The sequence below is a fragment of the Amblyomma maculatum genome, chromosome 1, assembly GCF_055883805.1.
Source record: "Amblyomma maculatum isolate TAMU_Amacu chromosome 1, ASM5588380v1, whole genome shotgun sequence".
In the NCBI taxonomy this organism is placed as follows: domain Eukaryota; kingdom Metazoa; phylum Arthropoda; class Arachnida; order Ixodida; family Ixodidae; genus Amblyomma; species Amblyomma maculatum.
In genome coordinates, this window is record NC_139344.1 from 304,834,194 (window position 1) to 304,855,161 (window position 20,968).

The window sequence follows — 20,968 nt, forward strand, 5'->3', positions numbered from 1 at the left end:
TAGTTGCGAAACGAATAATGCAATTTTGACACTTTCCTATGCAAGCGCTTTTTGTTCTAGGGCTGCTTTACATGCCTTTTTAAAAAGCATTCGGGGCACAGACACCTTTTAATTTACGTATTTCTTTTGGTTTGTGGCTCATATCTCCTTTGTTTTCCTGATTCATATTGTACCTGGCGTACTGAACCAGCTAGAACGTCTCGGTCGCGCCGCTAACGGCGTAACAATTTTCCCCCTCGCGCTCACTGCTCAACAGAGTGTGTTATTTATTTTTCTCTCAGAAGGTCAGCTTGAGCTCGCGAATCTTCTTCTCGATCTGCGCACTGAGCACCTTCTCGACGCGCGAGCGCACCATTCCCTTGAAGAGCCTGGTGAAATAGGCAGAGAAGAAGTTGAACATGTAACTCAGCGGCCCCAGACCGTTTATCTTGAGCGCGAAGCCGAGCAGCTCCTGGACCTTGAACCGCCGAAGCTGCACCACGCCGTCCACCCTGCGTCGGAGAAACATCCACTTGTTCTGTTGAACGTAGCACGGTCAAAGCCAGTTATCAAAAGAGTGGCGATTTAGCGGATAAGGGGAAAGGTTTCAGAAGCGGACCTCGTAGAACGTAAGGTCAAGTGACCCAATGGTGAGCCGGCAGCACAGCTCCATTGTTATCAGCTTCAACAGTGGTGGAAAAGCAAAACTAGTGATACAAAGAATTGAGGCCGAGGGAAACAAGATCGTTTTGTAGACTGCGTGGAGTTACAGATGGCCAATGTTAGGTTGAGAGTACATGCGAGCAATGCTTGAGCCGTGTGTTTCCTTTTTTTGATGGGCGTAGTTTTCCATCATGAACCAACTCGGCCGTTTCGGAGTATGTATATGCCAACAGCGAAGTCTGACGTAAGCAAGATGCGGTGTTGCTGCGATCGCAAGGCTCGGCCGACGGGGGGTGAAAGAAGGCTTAGCGCCCACACGAACCAAAAGGCTTCTAAGCAGATTTCTGATTTCACAGTGCACCTATGATGTCATTCGGTGCAGAGAAGCGATGAACTTCGAAGAACACATGGTGACACTATGAAACTTCATTAGATAAGGTGAGTATTCTTAAAACACCGTGAAACGTATTGGAATACGAGTCGGCAGCACGGTTCATAGAGACACATGCAGGAAAAACTTAAATCAATTTTCCGATTTCAGAAAGTGATAATAAACACGGATAGTGGTTAAAAGTTACCGAATGATTAAAGAAAAAGTGTGAAAAAGTGTGCTACATCATTTTGAAGCCAATAAGTCTTTTAAGTGCCTGAATTAATGCGCATTGTATTTACAAAGACCGACCTACCCCTGAAAATGTAACTATCCGCTGGATGCTTCTCGTGTTGTCCGATATGCTGCCCCGCAGGTTACGTCTTCTTTGAAATACTGCCATGATACAAAGTTTTCAGCTGAAGGCCGTCCTCGCACAAAACAATAAGCGAATCAGCAACAGACGACCAAAACGCCCAGGCCTGCTTCGTCCGCGCTCGATTGGAGTCTGCCTGTTACAGTGGGCCGTACGTTTTCGTTCCCTCGTCATGACGCTTGAGAAGCGCTTTTTGAATGGGGTTTTCTCAAGCCTTGAACGACCGTTATTAGTAAGCTAATTCAGCGTATATGGCAACGTATCAGGCTTCAATAGAAGCATGCAGAATTCGGAGAAACATCCTGCGATTAACGCGTTTGTCGGCGGTATGCTTGTGCTGCTTCACTACACGTATTTTTAGCGGCGTTTTAAAAATATTTTGCTTCCAGAATGAAGCACCAAACTTTGTCACACAAGTGTCAAACTTTGGCAAAACTCTCTCCAACGTTTGACGACCGGTCTTCACTTCTGGGGCTCTGCAAAATGAGAAAATGGTTGGCGTAAGTTGTGTTTACATGGGTTTTTATGGGTCGCCCTCCCTATTCACACGCCCATACGTTTCGCGGTGTTTTAAAAATACTGCACCTCTGAAATAGCGTTAAATGCTTTCACAATGTATAACCGGATGTTTATGATCACTGTAGAAAAAAAATCATCTTAGGTTGCCCGTGAAATTAGAAAACTGCTTTGAAAACTTTCACTTCTATGTATTCCTATTGGCGCTAAGCCTTCTTTTCACCCCCAGTCTGCTGCAGCCATAGAGTTTCTTACTCTTACCTAGAGGGAAAGCTGTGCTGCCGTCTATGGGCGTTTACATGGAGTTTCCAAACGGCCAGTTCAGCCACCATGGGCGCTCAAAGCATCATAGGCCGGAGAGCTACCGAGTGCAGAACTACAACTTTTGGCCAAAACTAATGCAAAGATAAACGTTGTTCTACCATAAATAATGTCCTAAGATTGAATATTTTGACTGTAAATTACAAAAAGAGAGAGAAAAAGCATGCCAGTGTGAGATTTATCCAATATAAGCGATGACTCTTTCTCCTATTGGCTTAGTTTTGAGCAGCACAAATACCAACATTTCGCACTTAATAGGCAAACTTTGAAATAAAAAAATGCTATGAAAATATTTATCGTTGTGCAATCATTTAAGGAAGTTTTTAGTTGCATTTCGGGAAACAGAAATCATTTATTGGCGACGTCTGCTTTTGCGCCTTCGCTACTATGGCTTTCGCGGTCTATGTACGCACCTTCAGATGATGATGATAACAAAAAAGAAACATTGCAGTAACGCCACTCCACGTACCCGAGAAAAACCGACTGTCCCGCAACAAGTAGTACACCGGCCCATGATTCTTAGCGCGCCCATGGTGGCTGAAGTGCAGCGCCCTCAGCTTTCCCTCTAGTTAGTGTAAGGAACTCTATGGCTGCAGCGTCACGAGAGCCGCATTTGTAAATATGGTGTTGGTCTATGGGCGGGTAGTCTGACAACACTTTTTACAAGACGGCCGTTTTGTGCCAGGTTAAAACATCGAAGGAATCACCAGTGAGATGGGAAGCTCTCGGTCAAGTGCGTGCCCATCTTGTGCCCGTCTTATGTATAGGGCAGCGGGAGGGCTTCGGTGGCTAACTGGAATACGTCTCGTTAACTACGGGGCTCAGGTTGGCCCAGTAGAGGGCAGTGAGAACGACAGGGTTCAGGGGTAGTAAGCTGGTATAACGTTTGCACAGGTATAGCCTAGCGGGGTTTATCAGTTATTTGAATTGAAAATTTCGAGAGCACTGTGGAACAGACACTGCAGAAATTCGAAAACCTAAGCGTTGCTGGTGCACGTGGTACATCCCGTTGGCTGTCATTACCTTTATCAATAAATGCACCGTCTTTATAATTTTTAATGTTATCATTGTCATTATCACTCTTGCAGCGTCATTTTCATCGCTCCTATCATCTTAACGGTAGACAAGGAGAATATGGTGTGACAAAAACTCTGTCGTGCCTTACGATCTATTCGTGCTGATGCATGGGATTGTTCAGTCTTTGGAAAAGCCGCATGATTGACAGGCATGCAGAACCACCAAGATCGTCCAAATCCGTGTTTCAGGAGCAGTGTGCTTTGGTGAGGAGTGTGTATGCTGCACGTGAAGAACCTCCAAACTGGATGCCGTATCTAGATGCATGTGTTTGCCTCCCAGAATTTTGATGTTTTGATGATGCTGCATTGTCGGGTTAGGGATATGGCGGGCCCGTATTAAGCAGCCCGGAAACTTTAGACATGGACAAGTTTAAGTAAGGAGAGTTTTTTCTTTTTTTTTACGGAGCTTTTCCTGTGTAATAAAGAAAAAAATGCTGGGCGTGGCGCAGTTGGTTAAAGCGCTCGGCTGGGGATGCAAGGATGGAGGTTCGATTCCCGGTGGAGACAGAATTTTTATTTTTTGATGACATCGTCATGGCGTCATTTGATTGGCAGCTATAGTGTGACCGGTCGAACGAACGCAGACAGTATGAGCCATTAAAGGCTTTCGCCTTAATACATGCGCTTCTCGGATCGTAAGGGACAGATGTGGCGGACTAGGATTTTGCAGCTAGACGTGGTCGCATGGGTGGGTTGTGTAGCTGGATGGCCTTCTTGAGGGTCATCCCATCGTGCATCCTGGGTGGGCTGGCCACAAAATGTATAGCACCCGGTGATAATTTTGCCAGCTAGTGGGCGTGCACCTGACAGCCAGTGGTCCCCATATGTCCAGGAATCAACCAAGTGTTATATCTTGATGTCTTTTAGGCCTGCCATTTAGGAACCTTCTAGTCACAGGCTACGTGAACATAACGAAAATCTGGAAAACGGTAAACGTAATCTATTCAATATCGTGCAGAGTGCAAGGGAAGTGTGTGTACTCCTGACTTCGACACCAATTGATAAACAAAAAGAGCAAACTGATAACCAGACTGATCATGCAGGCAAGACAGATAAAATATTTGGAAGTAAATGTATGAACATGCCTTCTGTGTCGCTAACAAAGAAATAATTGTTTTTTTCTTAATGACACGAATCGATCCACCTGGCGTAGCCAAATTAATTGGCTCTTTAAAAAATGATTCTTCACCTGGTTTCGATGCGATTAGCGCTAAATTCCTAAAAAATACCCGGGCTTATAGTTCAGTTATACTAACCAAACTTTTTCAGCAGTCACTCGACACAGCAAGCCTTCCTAACGACTGGAAAATTGGGAAGGTGGTTCCAATTCACAAGTCCGGTGGTAAGCACTCCCCTCAAAACTTTCGTCCCATTTCGCTCACAAGCACATGCTGCAAATTACTAGAACATATCATTTTCAAGCATGTCGTTACCTTTCTCGATGAGAATTCATTTTTCACACCTGCGCAACATGGTTTTCGTCAAACATACTCATGTGAAACTCAGTTACTTGCCTTTACTGATAAGCTATACCGCATACTTGACAACTCATCATTTGCTGACTGCATTTTTTTTTATTTTTCCAAAGCTTTTGATAAGGTATGTCATAAATTGCTGCTACATAAATTGAGCCATCTTAATCTCAATCCTAACGTCTTCGACTGGATTAAATCTTTCCTTCTTAACCGTTGGCAATTTGTACATGCTAATGACACTAATTCACCGATTACTAACGTGCTATCTGGTGTTCCACAGGGATCGGTCCTCGGACCCCTCCTATTCTTAATCTATATTAATGACCTTCCTTCTGCCATATCCTCTAACATTCACCTTTTTGCTGACGATTGTGTAATATTTCGGGAAATAAATAACGTTAACGATACTGACACTCTCCAGTGAGACCTCAATTTGGTGTCAGACTGGTGCAATGCATTGATAATGGAATTAAACATTAATAAATGTAAAGCTTCGCGTGTTTCCCGTGCATATAACGCTCTCCCTTCATATTATCTTAATGGCACTCATCTTGACTGAGTAAAAACATACAAGTACCTAGGTATTCATATCACTGAAAATTTAACATGGTCTATTCATATTGACTACGTTATTAATAACGCTAACCGCATGTTAGGATACCTACGTCGGAATTTCTCTGCCGCTCCCTCATCTCTTAAGCTTTTACTGTATAAAACACTTATACGTCCTAAGCTTGAATACGCATCATCAATATGGGACCCTACACATGAAAACCTCATATATTCCTTGGAACTAGTCCAAAATAATTCCGTCCGCTTCATTGTTTCAAATTACAATCGTACGGCAAGCATCACAGCCATGAAATCTAACGTTTCACTCCCACCGTTACAATCTCGCCGTAAAATTGGTCGCCTAACGCTATTTCACAAGCTATATCATCACGTTGCGCTTCACGACTGTTTCATATCACCTCCAGATTACATTTCACATCGCATTGATCACCGCCACAAGGTTGGCATCCGAACATGCCACACCAAATCAACTTTTCAGTCATATCTTCCCCGCACATCTGTGGAATGGAACCGCCTTCCCCCCGATATTGCAGCCATTTCAGATAACAAAACCTTACATGACGCAATAGCTAACAATGTTACTCTGAAGGAATTTGATCATATGTTATATCTGTTTCCACTGTGTTGTGTACATTGATTTTATGTTATTTACGCTTTGTGAATGTTGTTTGTTTTATTCTGGAGGAATTTGATTTTGTACTACTTGTTTTCACTGTATTATATTCATTGTTCTGTATCATAATTAACCCGCTCCCCTCTGTAATGTTTTTGGCCCTGAGGGTACAATAAATAAACAGTTAAACTGTGTGGCACAAGTCACGTGCAGTGTGACAGACTTGCGGAATATCTTATCTTCGTAGGCACACACTCTGTATATGAAAAATGCACATGCATCAAATAAACATGCTGTTCAATGTTAGCGCATGTGTTGTCTCCTTCGTGTTGTCCTTGTCTTTCGAGTTCTCAGTTCAGTCGTGTCCGACTCTTCGTGACCCTATGGACCATGTCACGCCACGCTTTCCGGTCTGTCACTATCTTCCTAACATCACATAACTTCATCTGCAGCGCCTCGAGGATGCCATCTAACAATCGCGTTCGCTGCCTACCCCTTCTCCGGTGACCCTCAACCTTTCCCAACATCAAATCTTTCTCCAGCGACTCCTCTCTTCTCATCAGATGACAAAAGTAGCTGAGCTTTAACTTTAGAATTTCACCCTCCAATGAGCAGTCAGGGTTTATGGTCGACAATATCGACTGATTTGATCTTCTGGCCGTCCAAGGAACTCTCAAGAGTCTCCGCCAGCACCACAATTCAAACGCGTCAATTCTTCGGCGGTCAGCCTTCTTCACCGTCCAACTCTCTCATCCAGACATAACAACTGGAAAGACCATAGCACGAGTTATACGGATCTTCGTTGGCAGTGTAATGTCTCTGCTCTTTACTAGGTGGTCAAGGCTAGCCATGGCTCTCTTTCCCAGAAGCAGACGTCTCTTCTAATTTCATGGCTGCAGTCTCCTTCCAGGGTAATCTTGGAGCCCAAGAAGAGAAAATCTGTCACAGCTTCCACTTCTTGTCCCTTGATGCTCCAGGAATTGATAGGGCAAGACGCCATGATCTTTGTCTTTTTAATGTTCAGTTTGTGGGATTCTCTACGGGGCTGCGGCTCCGCTCTCAAAGCAAACAGCGCCAAACAGCCTCCAAACTTCTCACTCTCTTCTTGTACGCGCATCAGAAGTCTCTTGAGTTCCACTTCACTTTCTGCCATTAAAGTGGTATCATCCGCGTATCTAAGGTTGTTGATACTTTTCCCAGCAATCTTCACTCCAGCTGAAGACTCGTCCAGAACGGCCTTCCTCATGACGCACTCATGATATTGGTTAAATAGGCAGGGCGACAGTATGCAGCCTTGTCTCACTCCTTTCTCAATCGGAAACCAATCCGTAAGACCATGCCCAGTTCTGACTGTGGCCTCTTGCCCTTCATGCAGGTTCCTGAGGAGACAGATGAGGTGAATTGGAACTCCCATCTCTTGGAGAGCTTGCCACAATCTGCTGTGATCTATGCAGTCAAACGCTTTCGCATAATCAATAAAGCAGAAGTAGATGGGTTTCTGGAAGTCTCTTGCTTTTTCTATGATCCAGCGAAGGTTGACAATCTGGTCCCTAGTTCCTCTGCCCTGGCGAAACCCAGCTTGCACGTCTGGAAGCTTCCGATCCACATACTGCTGCAGCCTACCTTGGAGGAATTTCAGCATCACATTGCTAGCATGCGAAATAATCGCAATCGTGCGGCAGTTGGAACAATCTCTGGCACTGCCTGTCTTTGAAATGGGGATGTAAACTGACCTAATCTAATCCTGTGGCAACTGCAGGGTTGTCCAAATTTGCTGACATAATGTATACAGAACGTTAACAGCGTCGTCATTGTTTAGGTTTTGAAGCAACTCAGCTGGAATGCCATCAATTCCGCTAGCTTTGTTCTCAGCAAGGCTGGCTAAGGCCCATTCAACTTCACTCTTCAGGATGCTCGGCTCGAGGTCAGTAATCACAACCGTCTTATGTTGGGTTTGCACATCCGGGAGTTCTACAGCCTTCACAATGATTGCGCTAGTGTATCATCCAGGGCCGTGCGGATGCCTACCGATAAGGTTCTAGGGTGGAAAGCTCTGAGGGCCTCCTGAGAATCCGTGTAGATAGAAGGTTTGATTAGCATGGAGAGGCGTAGAGGTTACGAAAATGGCTTAGCTGAGTGAATGTTTGGTGACGGGTGTTTGGAAGGCACCAGCGCAGGACACCACTACTATATGCCCCCCGACCTCGTTGGCAGCTGCGAAACGACAGGTTGTACAACGTGGAAAGCAGGAAATCTGTGTGTGAATGTCGATAGCATGTGTGGGACAGGCCTTGGTGCGTGAAAAAGAGTCCTGCCAGCGTCAAGGTAGATTAAAGAGCGTCAGAGACCTGTGTCAAAGACATTGAAGGGAGGTTGAGGACAGCTTTGAACAAATTGCGTAGAGTGGAGCTTTTGATGCTCGGTTTGATTGAGCGACATGTAGGAAAGGAACTTATTGCCAGCAAGGTCCATAGTTCGAGTTTGTTTCGTAAAAGAAAGTGTCGCAATCTCTCCGACATTGAGTCATTTGATTGGTGAACACACCGTAACACGATGTGATTACCACTTCTGGTTCCGACGTTTCCAGTAGTCAGACGACTTGAGGTCGGGGAGCTAGCGACTGTTAAGTGCGCGCCCTGATCGTGGACAGAAAAAAAAAAGCGAACGAATGGAAAGACTGCGACGTGTGTGTGTTTACGTTTGTGTGTGGTGCGGGCGGAGTCTGTCTTTGGACTCCATCTTACATTCTGTGTGTATGTGTGTGCGTGCAAACGGAGCGGCCGTGGCTAACGCCTCCCTGTGAAAGGTCCGAACTTGGGAGGAAGTCTGCGGGCTGGCGCCGCACGGACGGCCAGCGATGTCGGCCGAAGAAAAGCGTCGCTCCCGAGAGGACACCCGATCCTCCCTCAACCACCCCCAGCCGTGCCTGCGAGTTGTTTTCCAGGAATTCGGCGGGAGCTTGCTGATACGATAACGCCGGAAGACGATGGAAGAGGAGAACCCGGAGAGGGGGAGAAGCTCCGAGGAGTCAGATCGACGCGGCAAAAAAAAGAGAGACTCGTTTCGGGTGCCGTGACGAGAGGCCGCACCCTGATTGAAGTTGTGCTGCAGTTTGTATATAGTGTAAATAAATTTTGTATTCTGCAATTAGATTAATTGGTCCAAGTAATCTGGAGATGAGAGAAATTTGAAGAAAAGAACAAGAAGAACCTGATATTTAACTGCGACACTTTCGATAACGACGCATACTCGGAATACGGACCCAGTATGATGTTTTGGGCTAGTGGGCAGTCAAAATGATCATATTGAAGTGCATAAAACACACGTAGACGTAGGAAAGGTAACAGAAGTACTTTCGACAGAGCTGCTTTGCGTGGTTCCCTGTTAGGTCCGAGCATTCGAAGGTCACTCTGCGCACTAAATTAAAGGTGGATACATGGGCGTCCGGAATAGAGAGCAAGGGCGGGGGGGAGCCCTTGTCCCCTGCTCCCACGCGGAATTGTAGATTTTTTATGCAATGACATTAAAAACTACGCAGCTGGATTAGCACACTTAGGTCCTGCATATTCGTTGAAATCTCGCTGACGCCTCCGATAAACGTGTCCGTTTTTCACGTGTTCTCAGCCGAGGAGCGCTCCAGTCGCCACTGGTTTCAATAGAGGCCCGGGTGCAACAATTTACAATGGGCAATCGAAAAGATGGGTCCCATAGGCGGCGCCCCTTGCTGCCGGTTCGGCGGTAAGCAGTGTCACTTGCTCTGTCAGCTCTGTCTCCAACTGCCTGGAATGAGTCTGCGAAGAATGCCTTACAAGACTAATAAAAAACATCCCGTGCACAGTGTCGTTTTGTGAGCCCTCCGGCCACTTGCACAGGGCACTGAAATGGCGCAGAAACAACTGCGGCATGGGCAACGAAAGGTAGAATGCTAGACACGAAACTTATCCGCGCGTCTGGTGTTGATTAGAAAGGTTGGCGCGCGAAAAGTCTGCGAAACTGGCTGCCCGACAATACGGACACTCCCTTTCACGTCTTATACCGTTAGTTCCGCCGCCATGTGCTTGGAATGTCTCTGAGGAGGATTTGGCTCTGGTGGCAAGCAGAGTGTGTGCAGTTTCTCGACTCTGCGGGTGCGCGAGCGGGATCGAGCGAGGTGAGCGTGTTCTGTGAAGCAGATTTTCTTATAGAGTAATATTTCCTTCCAAGAAAAACTCGATTATTTTATACCCTGTAAACCCCAAGGAACTCCTTAGTAGGTTTGCCTCCCGCTGTCCCAGATGATGGATATCCGACGCTTCAGGGGGGAGGGTTAGCCAGCTGCCCGGCAGAGCACTCAAGTGTGACATGCGACCACATTAAAGCATTGGACCAAAGTGATGCCAGCTCTCATAAGCGGACTGGAGGTGACGCTGTAAGCCGTTGTGATTCTTCTTCGCCTTGGGAGTTTCTAGGCAAAGCTAAGCACACAGGCATATTCCGGAAGTTACGCCTTCTTACTCGCCAGGCGAACTTTTCGCTACCCCTTGGCTTGCTTATTAAGCTACAGCGAAAGGCACCCCTTGTCGTTTCTGCATTTTCCTCCGAGTGTTCACCGGGCTACTCAAGATAGTTTGATCGCGCGCGCTTTCAGCAGCTACAGAAACGAGGCGGCCAAGGATTACGTAAAAGGCACCAGGAAGCAAAGACAAAATCTTATGCATGTGATGACAGGCAAGAAGCTGCCCATTGTACAGCAGCAGAGCACTGCGTGAGCAAATTGAAAGGAACCGCGAGGACCTATTTTATATTATCGTTTGCGCAACGCATGACTTGAAAATTCGCGGGAAGCAGTCTGACAGTGGGGTCTGCAATGATTTCCTCGACTTTCGGGTAGATGCTGGAGATACTCGCCTTCAAGAATACTCCTTCTGCTGCCAGTGCCAAGTACACTTCCTTCTGCGTCCAGAACGAGATCCTCTCAATCTGTGGTCGCATCCTAAGAGAGCAAATGGTAGCCGAAGCTAGTACAGCACTGTCTTTTTCCGTCCTTGCTGACGAAACTGCAGGTATTGGAGGGAAAGAACAATCTCAGTAGGCATTGACTTCAATGAGAAGGCAGGAACGGAGTTTGAGAGCAGTTTTTGGCCAGAGCTGGAGCAGCGATCTGACGCCGGGCTGACTGTTTCAAACCTCGTTGGACGATGGATGCTCCACTCATGATTTGAACGAGATATCCGAAATTCAAAAGGGATCATTGAAGGGAACAAAATGTATCTGTATTCGGTCGTGCTTAGTCCCCATCTTATGCGATTTGTTTTTAACCCGGCTGGACAGGTCTTTTTCTGGTACTGTAACTGATCCCAATGTTATTAGGATTTGTAAGTATATTGACGTCATTGTACTTAACAAATGATGGTTCCTTCATGTACTCGCGTTGTTTCGTGGCCAGCTCAAATCTCTAGGACGAACGTTTGAACTTCATACTGCATCATGATCGGACGTTCTGGATGTTCAAACTTCGTAGCGAAAAACCTTCGTTACCTTCATCGTATTCTAAACTTGTGAAACGTTCAATTGCTCATCTTTCATTTCCTAATTCGCTCGAGAAGTCTTGCCCGCACCTTATGTATGAAATTTGTTTCACAACAGTATAAGCGGCTGGAATGCACTGAGTACCCTTCCCATCTTCTGGTGTCTGTGGTGGAAGGTTTTCTGAAGAAAGTACGCCAGAAATAGAGGATGTCAGTGAAGAGGCTCCGCGCAAGAAAGAAAATGTTGCCGTCATCGCATACATTCATAGGCTGTCCCATAATATTAAATAATAGTGCAGCGATCGGGCACTAGGGTGTTTTTTTCGGCTCCTGATAAGTTGAGTCATCTGTGCAATAAAACTTTGTCAGAAGTCAAAATGGTGGTCGGCTGCTCAAAGAAACACGGAAAAAAATTGTTAATTGCATCCAAAATGTAGTCTATCCAATACCTCTCTCCTGTGGAATATCTAGGACAAACGGACAGATGCCCCAATGATAGGCTTCGGGAGCATGGGCGGGAAGTCTGAAACATAATTTAGGAAATTGTTGTTCCCCCCACTGCCGCGTTTGCAAATGCATTCTCCTTCTAAAAAAAGAAGCTTGGTTTTAAAATTGCTCAAAATCCGGTTAACGCGTGAAATAGTTGAAGCAGAAGGGATCTTTGGAAAAAAATATTGTGTAAGTAGTCTTTCTGTCGCGTTGTTGGCAAAGGAGCTTGCTGATATGCTTTGCTAGCGCATGTTCTTAAGGCGGTGGTATAAAAACCCCATCCTTTCTTTCTAGAATAAATTGCTTTCTTTCTGCGTCCTTGTCTTGGTGCGGTATATATATATATATATATATATATATATATATATATATATATATATATATATATATATATATATATATATATATATATATATATATATATATATATATATTCCTTCGACAATAGGAATTATCAAGCGAACCACACATTTTTTTCTGTGAGAGTGTGCTCCGAAAGAAATCGGTGCCCAACATTCCGACGCTGTGTGAAACAAGATGGTCTGCAAAGTAAAAGTCAATTAGGATTTTCTCTCAGAATTACGTGGCCATAGTCGAAGAGCTGGAGGCGCTAGCGTCAAAGCAATCAAATTCGAACGCTGCACTAGACAGCGAGCTCACATCCTGTGCAACAAACAACAAGCTCATGTTTTTGTTTGCTTACGCATTGTAGCGAAGTACTGCTGGAACCCGTTACCAGCGTTCCGAAAAGTGTATCCATGGAATTCCATACTGTACACGACCATATCACTGAGTTGAGTTTCGCGACCACCAGACTAACGCTGAAAAACAGTTCTCTGGCATCATGAACTGATCAAGTGAGGCAGACAATCGCTTGAACGTGCTGATTTCACTACCAAAAGAGGCCTTTCGTCAGGCCACCCAAGACAACTACGGGATTCAGAGTGCGAAAGAATGTTATCGCGTGGCAATATATCAGCCCTATATGAACTCTCTGACGGTATCTGACTTGTCGTTTTTTTTTTTTTACAGCAATGCGAAGAGCTTGAAACTTCTCCACCCGCATATTGTTGCCCTCGTTGAAGAACTGCAAGGCTGCATCGAAAACTTCAAAGAAGAGGGTTTATTATAGAACGACATGTCGCGCAACAAAACTGGGGACAGTCCATTCTTCCTTTCTCTGGGAAAAAAATGTGGCTCTGGCCTTGATAGTTACGAGCACAATGAAGAGAGCACGAACCTCGCTAAGCTCAACAATCACAAACGACAGGCTAGACGGCCTTTGTATGAATAGTGTACACAGAAAACGTGTGAACAAGATTGACTTGAGCGCGCGGGTCATCACGCAATTTTCCCAGAAAAACCACAGACGTCTGTAGCTGCTATTCAAGGATGACTGACTGACTGACTGCATTTACATGTTGGTCAGCATATCCGTTGTGTGCTTTTCATCAGTTCACGTGTATCAAGAACCCGCCGCAGCGAGACTCTTCACGAAGTGATAGAAACTTTTCGCATTTGGTTCTTTGTTCAATAATACAATTCAATGTCTCCCAAGGCAGGCTCTGCTTATATTTGTCTTTCAAGGGGGCAGTTCACAGCTCAAATAGGTGTTTTTTGGTGCTAGCCTAAATCCCCTCCCCCACACACACCCGGCTAGCGTGCCTCCCTCTGCAAAATGTTTCACGGACGTCTTGGATGGATATGACCTGATGAATGGCCAGTGCCGGTAGACTGGACTGAGACGCATAGCTATGACCTTGCAGAAGGCAACTGTGCAGAATGGTGAATGTAGCAAGACGATTTTTACAGACTAGAAGAGCAATATCTGATGTCCCTGGTGTCACAGAAGGGCTTGCTTGTCAGTGTGTCTGTAAATTGGGCCTACGGCCTCTTAATGTGTTGCAGTAAGCAACCCCCCCCCCCCTCAGGTTCATCCAACTTTAACTAAAATGTGATGTCATCCGCATAGATGATATATGATATATGATAGATAATATATTTAAAGCAAAGGATTACGAAAAAGCATTTGACTCAGTTTAAACATCGGCGGTGATGCAGGCATTGCGAGATCAGGGGGTAGACGAGCCGTACGTGAAAGTGCTGGAAGATATATATAGTGGCTGCACAGCAACCATAGATATGCATAATGAAAGTAACAAAATTCCCATAAAGAAAGGTGTTAGGCAAGGAGACACAATCTCCCCACTACTATTCACAGCTGGCTTAGAGGAGGTATTCAGAGACTTGGAATGGGAGCAGTTAGGGATAAGGGTAGATGGAGAATACCTCAGTAATCTGCGTTTTGCTGATGACATAAGCGACTCGGGGGATGAACTGCAAATAATGATTGATGACCTAGACAGGAAAAGTAGAAAGGTAGGCTTAAAAATCAATATGCAGAAGACTAAGGTAATGTTTAACAGTCTCGGGAAGGAAGAGCAGTTTACGTTAGGTAGCGGAGCACATGAAGTAGTAGGCGAATATGTCTACTTAGGACAGGTAGTAACGCAGAAGCAATGAAAAGCAATACGCAGGCTTGAAAATCAATACGCAGAAGACTAAGGTAATGTTCGATCTTCTGGTTTGATGATCAAATCAGTCGATATGATCATCAAACCAGAAGATAAAATTAGTCGATATTGTCGACCATAAACCCTGACTGCTCATTGGAGGGTCAAATTCTAAAGTTAAAGCTCAGCTAGTTTGGTCATCTGATGAGAAGAAAGGAGTCGCTGGAGAAAGATTTGAAGTTGGGAAAGGTTGAGGGTCGCCGGAGAAGGGGTAGGCAGAGAACGCGATAGTTAGATGGCATCCTCGAGGCACTGCAGATGAAGTTATGTGATGTTAGGAAGATAGTGAGAGACCGGAAAGCATGGCGTGACATGGTCCATAGGGTCACGAAGAGTCGGACACGACTGAACGACTGAACTGAACTGAAAGTAATGTTCAACAGCCTCGGGAAGGAACAGCAGTTTACATTTGGTAGCGAAGCACTGGAAGTAGTAGGTGATTATGTCTACTTAGGACAGGTAGTAACCGCAGATCCGGACCATGAAAAGGAAATAACAAGAAGAATGAGATTGGGATGGAGCGCATTTGGCAAGCACTCGCAGATTATGACTAGCAGCTTACCGGTATCGCTCAAGAGGAAAGTATACAACAGTGCATCTTACCTGTACTCACCTATGGGGCTGAAATGTGGAGGCTAACCAAGAGAGTTCTACTTAAGTTGAGGACAACCCAGAGGGCTATGGAACGAAAAAAGGTAGGGGTAACATTAAGAGATAGAAAGCGTGCAGAGTGGGTCAGAGAAATGACTTAAATTACCGACATTCTAGTGGAAATTAAGAAGAAGAAATGGGCATGGGCAGGACATGTAGTGCGAAGAGAGGATAACCGATGGTCGCTTAGGGTAACAAACTGGATTCCAAGAGAAGGAAAGCGTAGCAGGGGGCGGCAGAAAGTTAGGTGGGTGGATGAGATTAAGAAGTTCACGGGGGTCAAGTGGATGCAGCTAGCACAGAACCGGGTTAAGTGGAGAAATATGGGAGAGGCCTTCGCCCTGCAGTGGGTATAGTCAGGCTGCTGCTGATGATGATGATATTCAAAGTTGGGTATGAAATCGTGTTCAGTGCTAATGGGACAATACCCAAGCTTGAGGGCAAAATAGGAGAGAATGGTGGGGATGCAAAGGATTACCTAAGGCAAGTATGCGACTTTCTAAAAGATTGTTTTTCCTTTCACCTGAAATGTGTGCTGTTGATTCATTAGGATGAATGAGTTACAGCCCTTACACTATGGAGAGAGTTGAGACCATTTACAATATGGCCAAGACAGTAGGTGGTACCGTAGGCACCATGGAGTTTACAGACAGCATAATTTCGATGTTTTCAAGATCACAGTGGAAGTATCAAAAGAATTTGTCAATGGAGCTGCTTCACTTTGTTCACTTACTGGAGCGCCTCGAGGAGCACACGCACGTAGTCGATGTGCACGTGCAGGTCGACTGTGGGTCCACGACCCATGAACTTGACGTGTGCCTTGCTGTCTAGGTCGAGGGCGCCCACGCCTACGTCGGCGAGCACGTCTAGGCCCTTGTCGTCCATCTGGAAGCGGCAGTTGCCCGTTCGTCGCACCGTCGACAGACCCGTTAGTGTGGTGTTGTAGAGGCGCGTCTCGCCGTGGAAGCGCAGCAGGAAGGTACGGTCGAAGCTTGCCACCTGTTCAGGCAGCTGTAGAGGGTCTAGTCGCTCCGACTGGCTTACGCTCTCGAGAATCTGGTCGAACACCTCATTGGCGTGCTGCTCGCCCTGGTCTGCGCGGGCAGCGAATATCAGAGAGAGCGACACTACGTGGGACCGAAAAATGCACTCACTCTGGGCTAGAGCGGAGGCGGCGAAGCACAGGAGCCAGGGCAGCGAGGACATCATGGCCGCTGCGAGGGGCGTACGTATGAAGGCCACTTTTATTCCAAGTCTCGCATATTAGGCGTTAGTGTTATGTGCGCACCAATGTTCTCAGCGTTCACCAAGCTGTCGACTTTTCTGAGATCCAGCGCACGTGGTCGTCTAGGTTTGCTTCCTACTCGGGTGTTAGATTAAGACTAGAATGACGTGGATAGGATGTGCGAGCACGAGATATGTACGTCAGATAAAGACAATAAGAACGCCCATAACTAACCAGGTAATTACCAGGTGCTTATTAGTAATACTATATAATCCGAACAAGATAAAGTAGCTAAGATTGACCACAAATCAAGTGCGTAGTAAGTAAAAACTAAACAAAAATAGACTGAAAAAGACAACAAATAATTATAAACAAAAAGTAAAAAGCAAGAAAAGTAAGGAAATCAGTAATAAAAAGTAGAGTAACAGTAAACTTGTATACTTGTATACTTGGGAAAAGCAACAAAATGCAGAACGGCAAATTACAAAGTATAATGGGGCAACCAGTGCCATAAAACCTGGGGCCCGGCATCCAGCCGTGAGTTCATATATATATGCTTCCTTAAACCGTTTCGTCGATAGTAGATTGATGCGATAGTAGAAAAACAACTGATCTGTGGTTTGACTGTAATTGGGCGCGCAGAAACAGAGATAAATTCCCAATAAGATGCAGTTAAGATACGGTTGCTACATCGTGCAACGCCTAGCTATCACTAGTCTACTTGTACAGTACAATCGATGATTCTGTGGTGTTTCGCTAGACTGTTATCGAAACCGCAGTCACGCGCTTGGCATGGAGCTCTTTTTCTCTGTGTATGTCTCAAGTGTCTCAGGTTGGCTTAGTTCCCGTTTGAATAAAGCGCCAGCGAGCGCTTTCTTCACGTTCGCACCTTCCTGTTGCCCTCAATAAATACCTATATTCATTGCCAAATATCGCCATGCGTGCTCTGCATTCTAGTATGCAGTGGTACAATGCATCTAGCTCTCCGGCTCGCCCGGAGTTCAAAACGAAGTCAAGAAAACTTTTTTTTCAGAGGAATTTCTGCGGGCTCAGCACCTTATCTACAAACATCCCTTCCCCAGTCATACATAAAAAAACAGACAGGAGCCACCGACGCATGGGGGATGTCTTTTTTATCAAAATGAGGTATTAGTGGCAATAAGTGGCCTGGAAGCATACGAAGAACCTCATGCCGCCGGTGATATCCTCATTTTTTCCACCCTTCCCCATTCTACTAAAGTCTTATCCGAGAAATTTGTATCACGCACGAGCAACAGAAGCAGCAAAATCATCATCTGCATTCGATACGATGTCCAACATTTGGTCCCCACCAACAAACAGTGCGTCTACTTGACAGTGAAGAGCGACGACCTCCGCTTGTGGCTGTGTACCTGTGGCCATCAAGCCGCTTCGACGCCGAGAGGTTGAGGGATGTGATCGTAGGCACATTCGGTGCGTGAGTAATTATCGGCGACTGCAGCAGTCATCACACCCTGTGAGGGGGGGGGGGGTGGCGTTAGGATGAACCTGAGCAGAAGAAAGCTCGTGTAATTGTCTCTGACCTGCAATGCCTTAACAAAAGAACTCGAACTTATATTCAGGACTGAGAAGCTGCCCGGACGTGACTTTCGTTCTAACAATGCCTTGACAGCAGCGGACGGTGGCTTTCGGATGTAGAGACCCATGGCAACGACCTGGTCATTCCCGCTCTAAACTCTTGTGCCCCATTAAACACGCAGCAAAGGCGAGGTAGCCGAAGATTTCTGCGCAAGAATAAGACGCCCTCCAAGGCATCTCGCAACGCTGAATTGCACTGCTTTTTGGAGGAACTTGACGTTGCGCTGGCTTGCTGTAGAAGGTCACCAGGGCACGATGGTGTGATGTACTCCGCACATGCTGGATGATATCTTTTGGATCTTACAAGTCCTGGACTGAAGGTACAGTTACTAATGAACGGAAGACTAATCATTTGGTTCCGCTTCTGAAACCGAGAATAATGGACCTTGCAACATTCCGTCCGATTGCACTTGCCATCTGCGTCAGCAGTCACGGAGAGAATGTTGCTAACAGGTGCGGAATGGCACCTAGAGCGATACCAACTCTAAGATTTTTGTGCGAGTTTCGACGTGGCCGCTCCTCTATGGAATATGTTGCTTCCTTGATAGCGTCCATCCAGAAACCAACGAAATTAAAAAAAAAGACAGTGGCGCTTTTTTGGATACTAAGGGCGCCTACGTAACATATCCGGCTATTTTTGAAGCTGCTGAGGTCGGAGACAGCTGCATATGCAATTATTGAGGTTTGCCCAGATTTAAGACCGACCAACGCCTTTACACCAAAATAGCTCCGCAGGGCGGAGTTCTGAGCCCCACCTTTTTCAACTTTGCACTCGTCGGCCTCCTCGACTGCTGTCACAGTCTACTGAGATCTTTATATATGCAGATATCTGTATTTGGGCATCAAGTGTGACGCGACCCCAAGTTCGTGCGAGACTTTAACAGGCGTCGTCAATATTGACGTTCTACATTCGCCTGCAGGGCCTAAATACTTCAATCGAGAAGTGCCCGTTCACACGCATAAGAATGTCACATTACGACTCATGTATCAATGACAAAGCCATTCGCTATGAGAAACGCCATCGTTTCCTTGGAGTTGTCATCGATAGGGATCCTCTCTACAAGAGAGATTGATAGCAGTTATCCAAGCCCTCTCCTTCTTCAGGGGAAAGTCCTGAGGCGCGCACTGTATGCTGCAACTGTGCCGGTCGCTATTTATTCTGGCCCATAGTAAGTAACATTAGAAAGACGAACATCCAGACTCATTGGCACAGCTTCCTTATAGTTAGTAACATTAGAAATGCGAATATCGAGACTCTTTGAATCCAGCATGCGCAAGCTCTTCGTATGTGCCTTGGACTGCCTAAATGTGCCACCAACAGCAGGCGTTATTTTCATCAGGGAGCAACCTGTTACTATACACATTACGGTTTACACTATGACAACACATATTTGGCACCTCGCATTGGTTTTGTGTCATCATCTCGCAACGCTTCCACTAATTGGGCCTCGTACTACGTTCGCCAAAGTCGCTAAAGCTCAGGCGCCCATCTCCCTTCGCAGACACCCCTACTGTAAGACGGTGCTCACCCACGTTCTTGCATTATGCATATTTCCACCATTAAGTTTTACTTTGTACTATTTTCTCTTTTAATCCCCTGACGAAAAGGCTATGGGATATCAATAACATCTACATGGCTTCTCATACCAAACTCATACTTTATTGAACTAATGAGAAATATATGAAATTTTGATATTTGTATAAATATAGCACGAGAAAACCTGCATTAGGTGGTTGTGACTATTATGTGGCAATTATGTATAAGGTTATTGTGAGGTTACTATAACTATTTACTAAGGTTTTACTGTGTACATCATGTTGTATGACCTACTTTGTTTTCTGCCTATGTCGTTTTCTGTCGCCTTAATATAAAACGTATTTGGGCCCTGTAAGGTACAATGAATAAATAAATAAACGAAACATAAATATATAAATCAGGAGTCTACATGGACCTCTGATTCAAATTTTTATTCCTATAATTAAGTGGCTCCGGGAGCAGCGTGTCGATGCAGGTGGCCAACCACTTCCACTTCTTCATTGTGGACATTTTGGCCTTTCTGACATCGAGCTGAGACGCCAACGGCGAAGACACTGCACTTTTTGCGCGGCATTGACACTACCTTCAACAGCCTTGGGATGACGAAGGGCCCCAGAGCGAAAGCTTGTTGCTCTATCTGCAGCATGCCTTTTTCAAGTCCGCTAAACGAACGTGCATCATCGGCAACGGTGGCGTCAATCTCCACGGTCCATATAAACCATCGTGGTGTTAAAGCGGTACAGGCAGGTCAGCTTAGCGTGTTTTTTACAGCAAAAACACACAAACCGGACATCCCCTTCCAGGTTATTGTTTCAGAACGCAATACCTGGCAGCACGTAGTGTCGGGCTACCTACAGAACAACCTGAAGTCATTGCATGGTTATAGCTTATCCCTTCCTTGTTCCTAGTTAAGACACAGTGGTTCAGTTCCTAAAGCGCAATGAACTTCACTGTGCTTCAACGTTCAGTATTCACGCTGAAGAACGTTTCTATTCACTGCCGCACGTACAACACTTAAAATATGTTAAGGAATGTATGATAACCGAATCAAGCCCTACTACGATCCGTCTCTCCTTTCGGCTCCAGGAGTCGCCAGGATGGCTCCCTTTCTACCCGGGGGGAAACTGTAGTGTGGTAATCTTCATCGTTATACCCACTAACAAGCGTCGCGTGCTGGCGCTCTCAAGAACGACGAAGTTGGTTGCTGTCTTTGTGATTCAGTGACGCTCCGCTGCAAATTCATCCTGAGTAGTTGAATCCATCTGCGTCGACTGAATAAACACACCCCTACACATGCTACACAACGATGAGAAGGCCTTCGTCTCCCGCTACAGAAGTTCGGTCAACAGTTTCCTCGAACTGCTGGCTTTTTATCTCACGTCAACCTTTATTGGATGGAACAGCAAG

The 20,968-nt window shown here is 45.7% G+C and overlaps 1 protein-coding gene across 1 annotated transcript in view; it reads right to left on the reverse strand.

Moving 5' to 3' along the window:
- Positions 1-249: 249 nt before the first annotated feature.
- Positions 250-20,968, reverse strand: part of LOC146206982 (mite allergen Lep d 7-like) — a 46,877-nt gene continuing 26,158 nt past the window's right edge. Inside the window, exons 2-4 of the mRNA XM_084587078.1 lie at positions 16,337-16,396; positions 15,916-16,276; positions 250-491 (exon numbers count right to left, since the gene is read on the reverse strand). Coding sequence (XP_084443204.1) covers positions 278-491; positions 15,916-16,276; positions 16,337-16,391 — 630 coding nt within the window. The 5' untranslated portion in view covers positions 16,392-16,396 and the 3' untranslated portion in view covers positions 250-277. The remainder of the gene's footprint in view (positions 492-15,915; positions 16,277-16,336; positions 16,397-20,968) is intronic.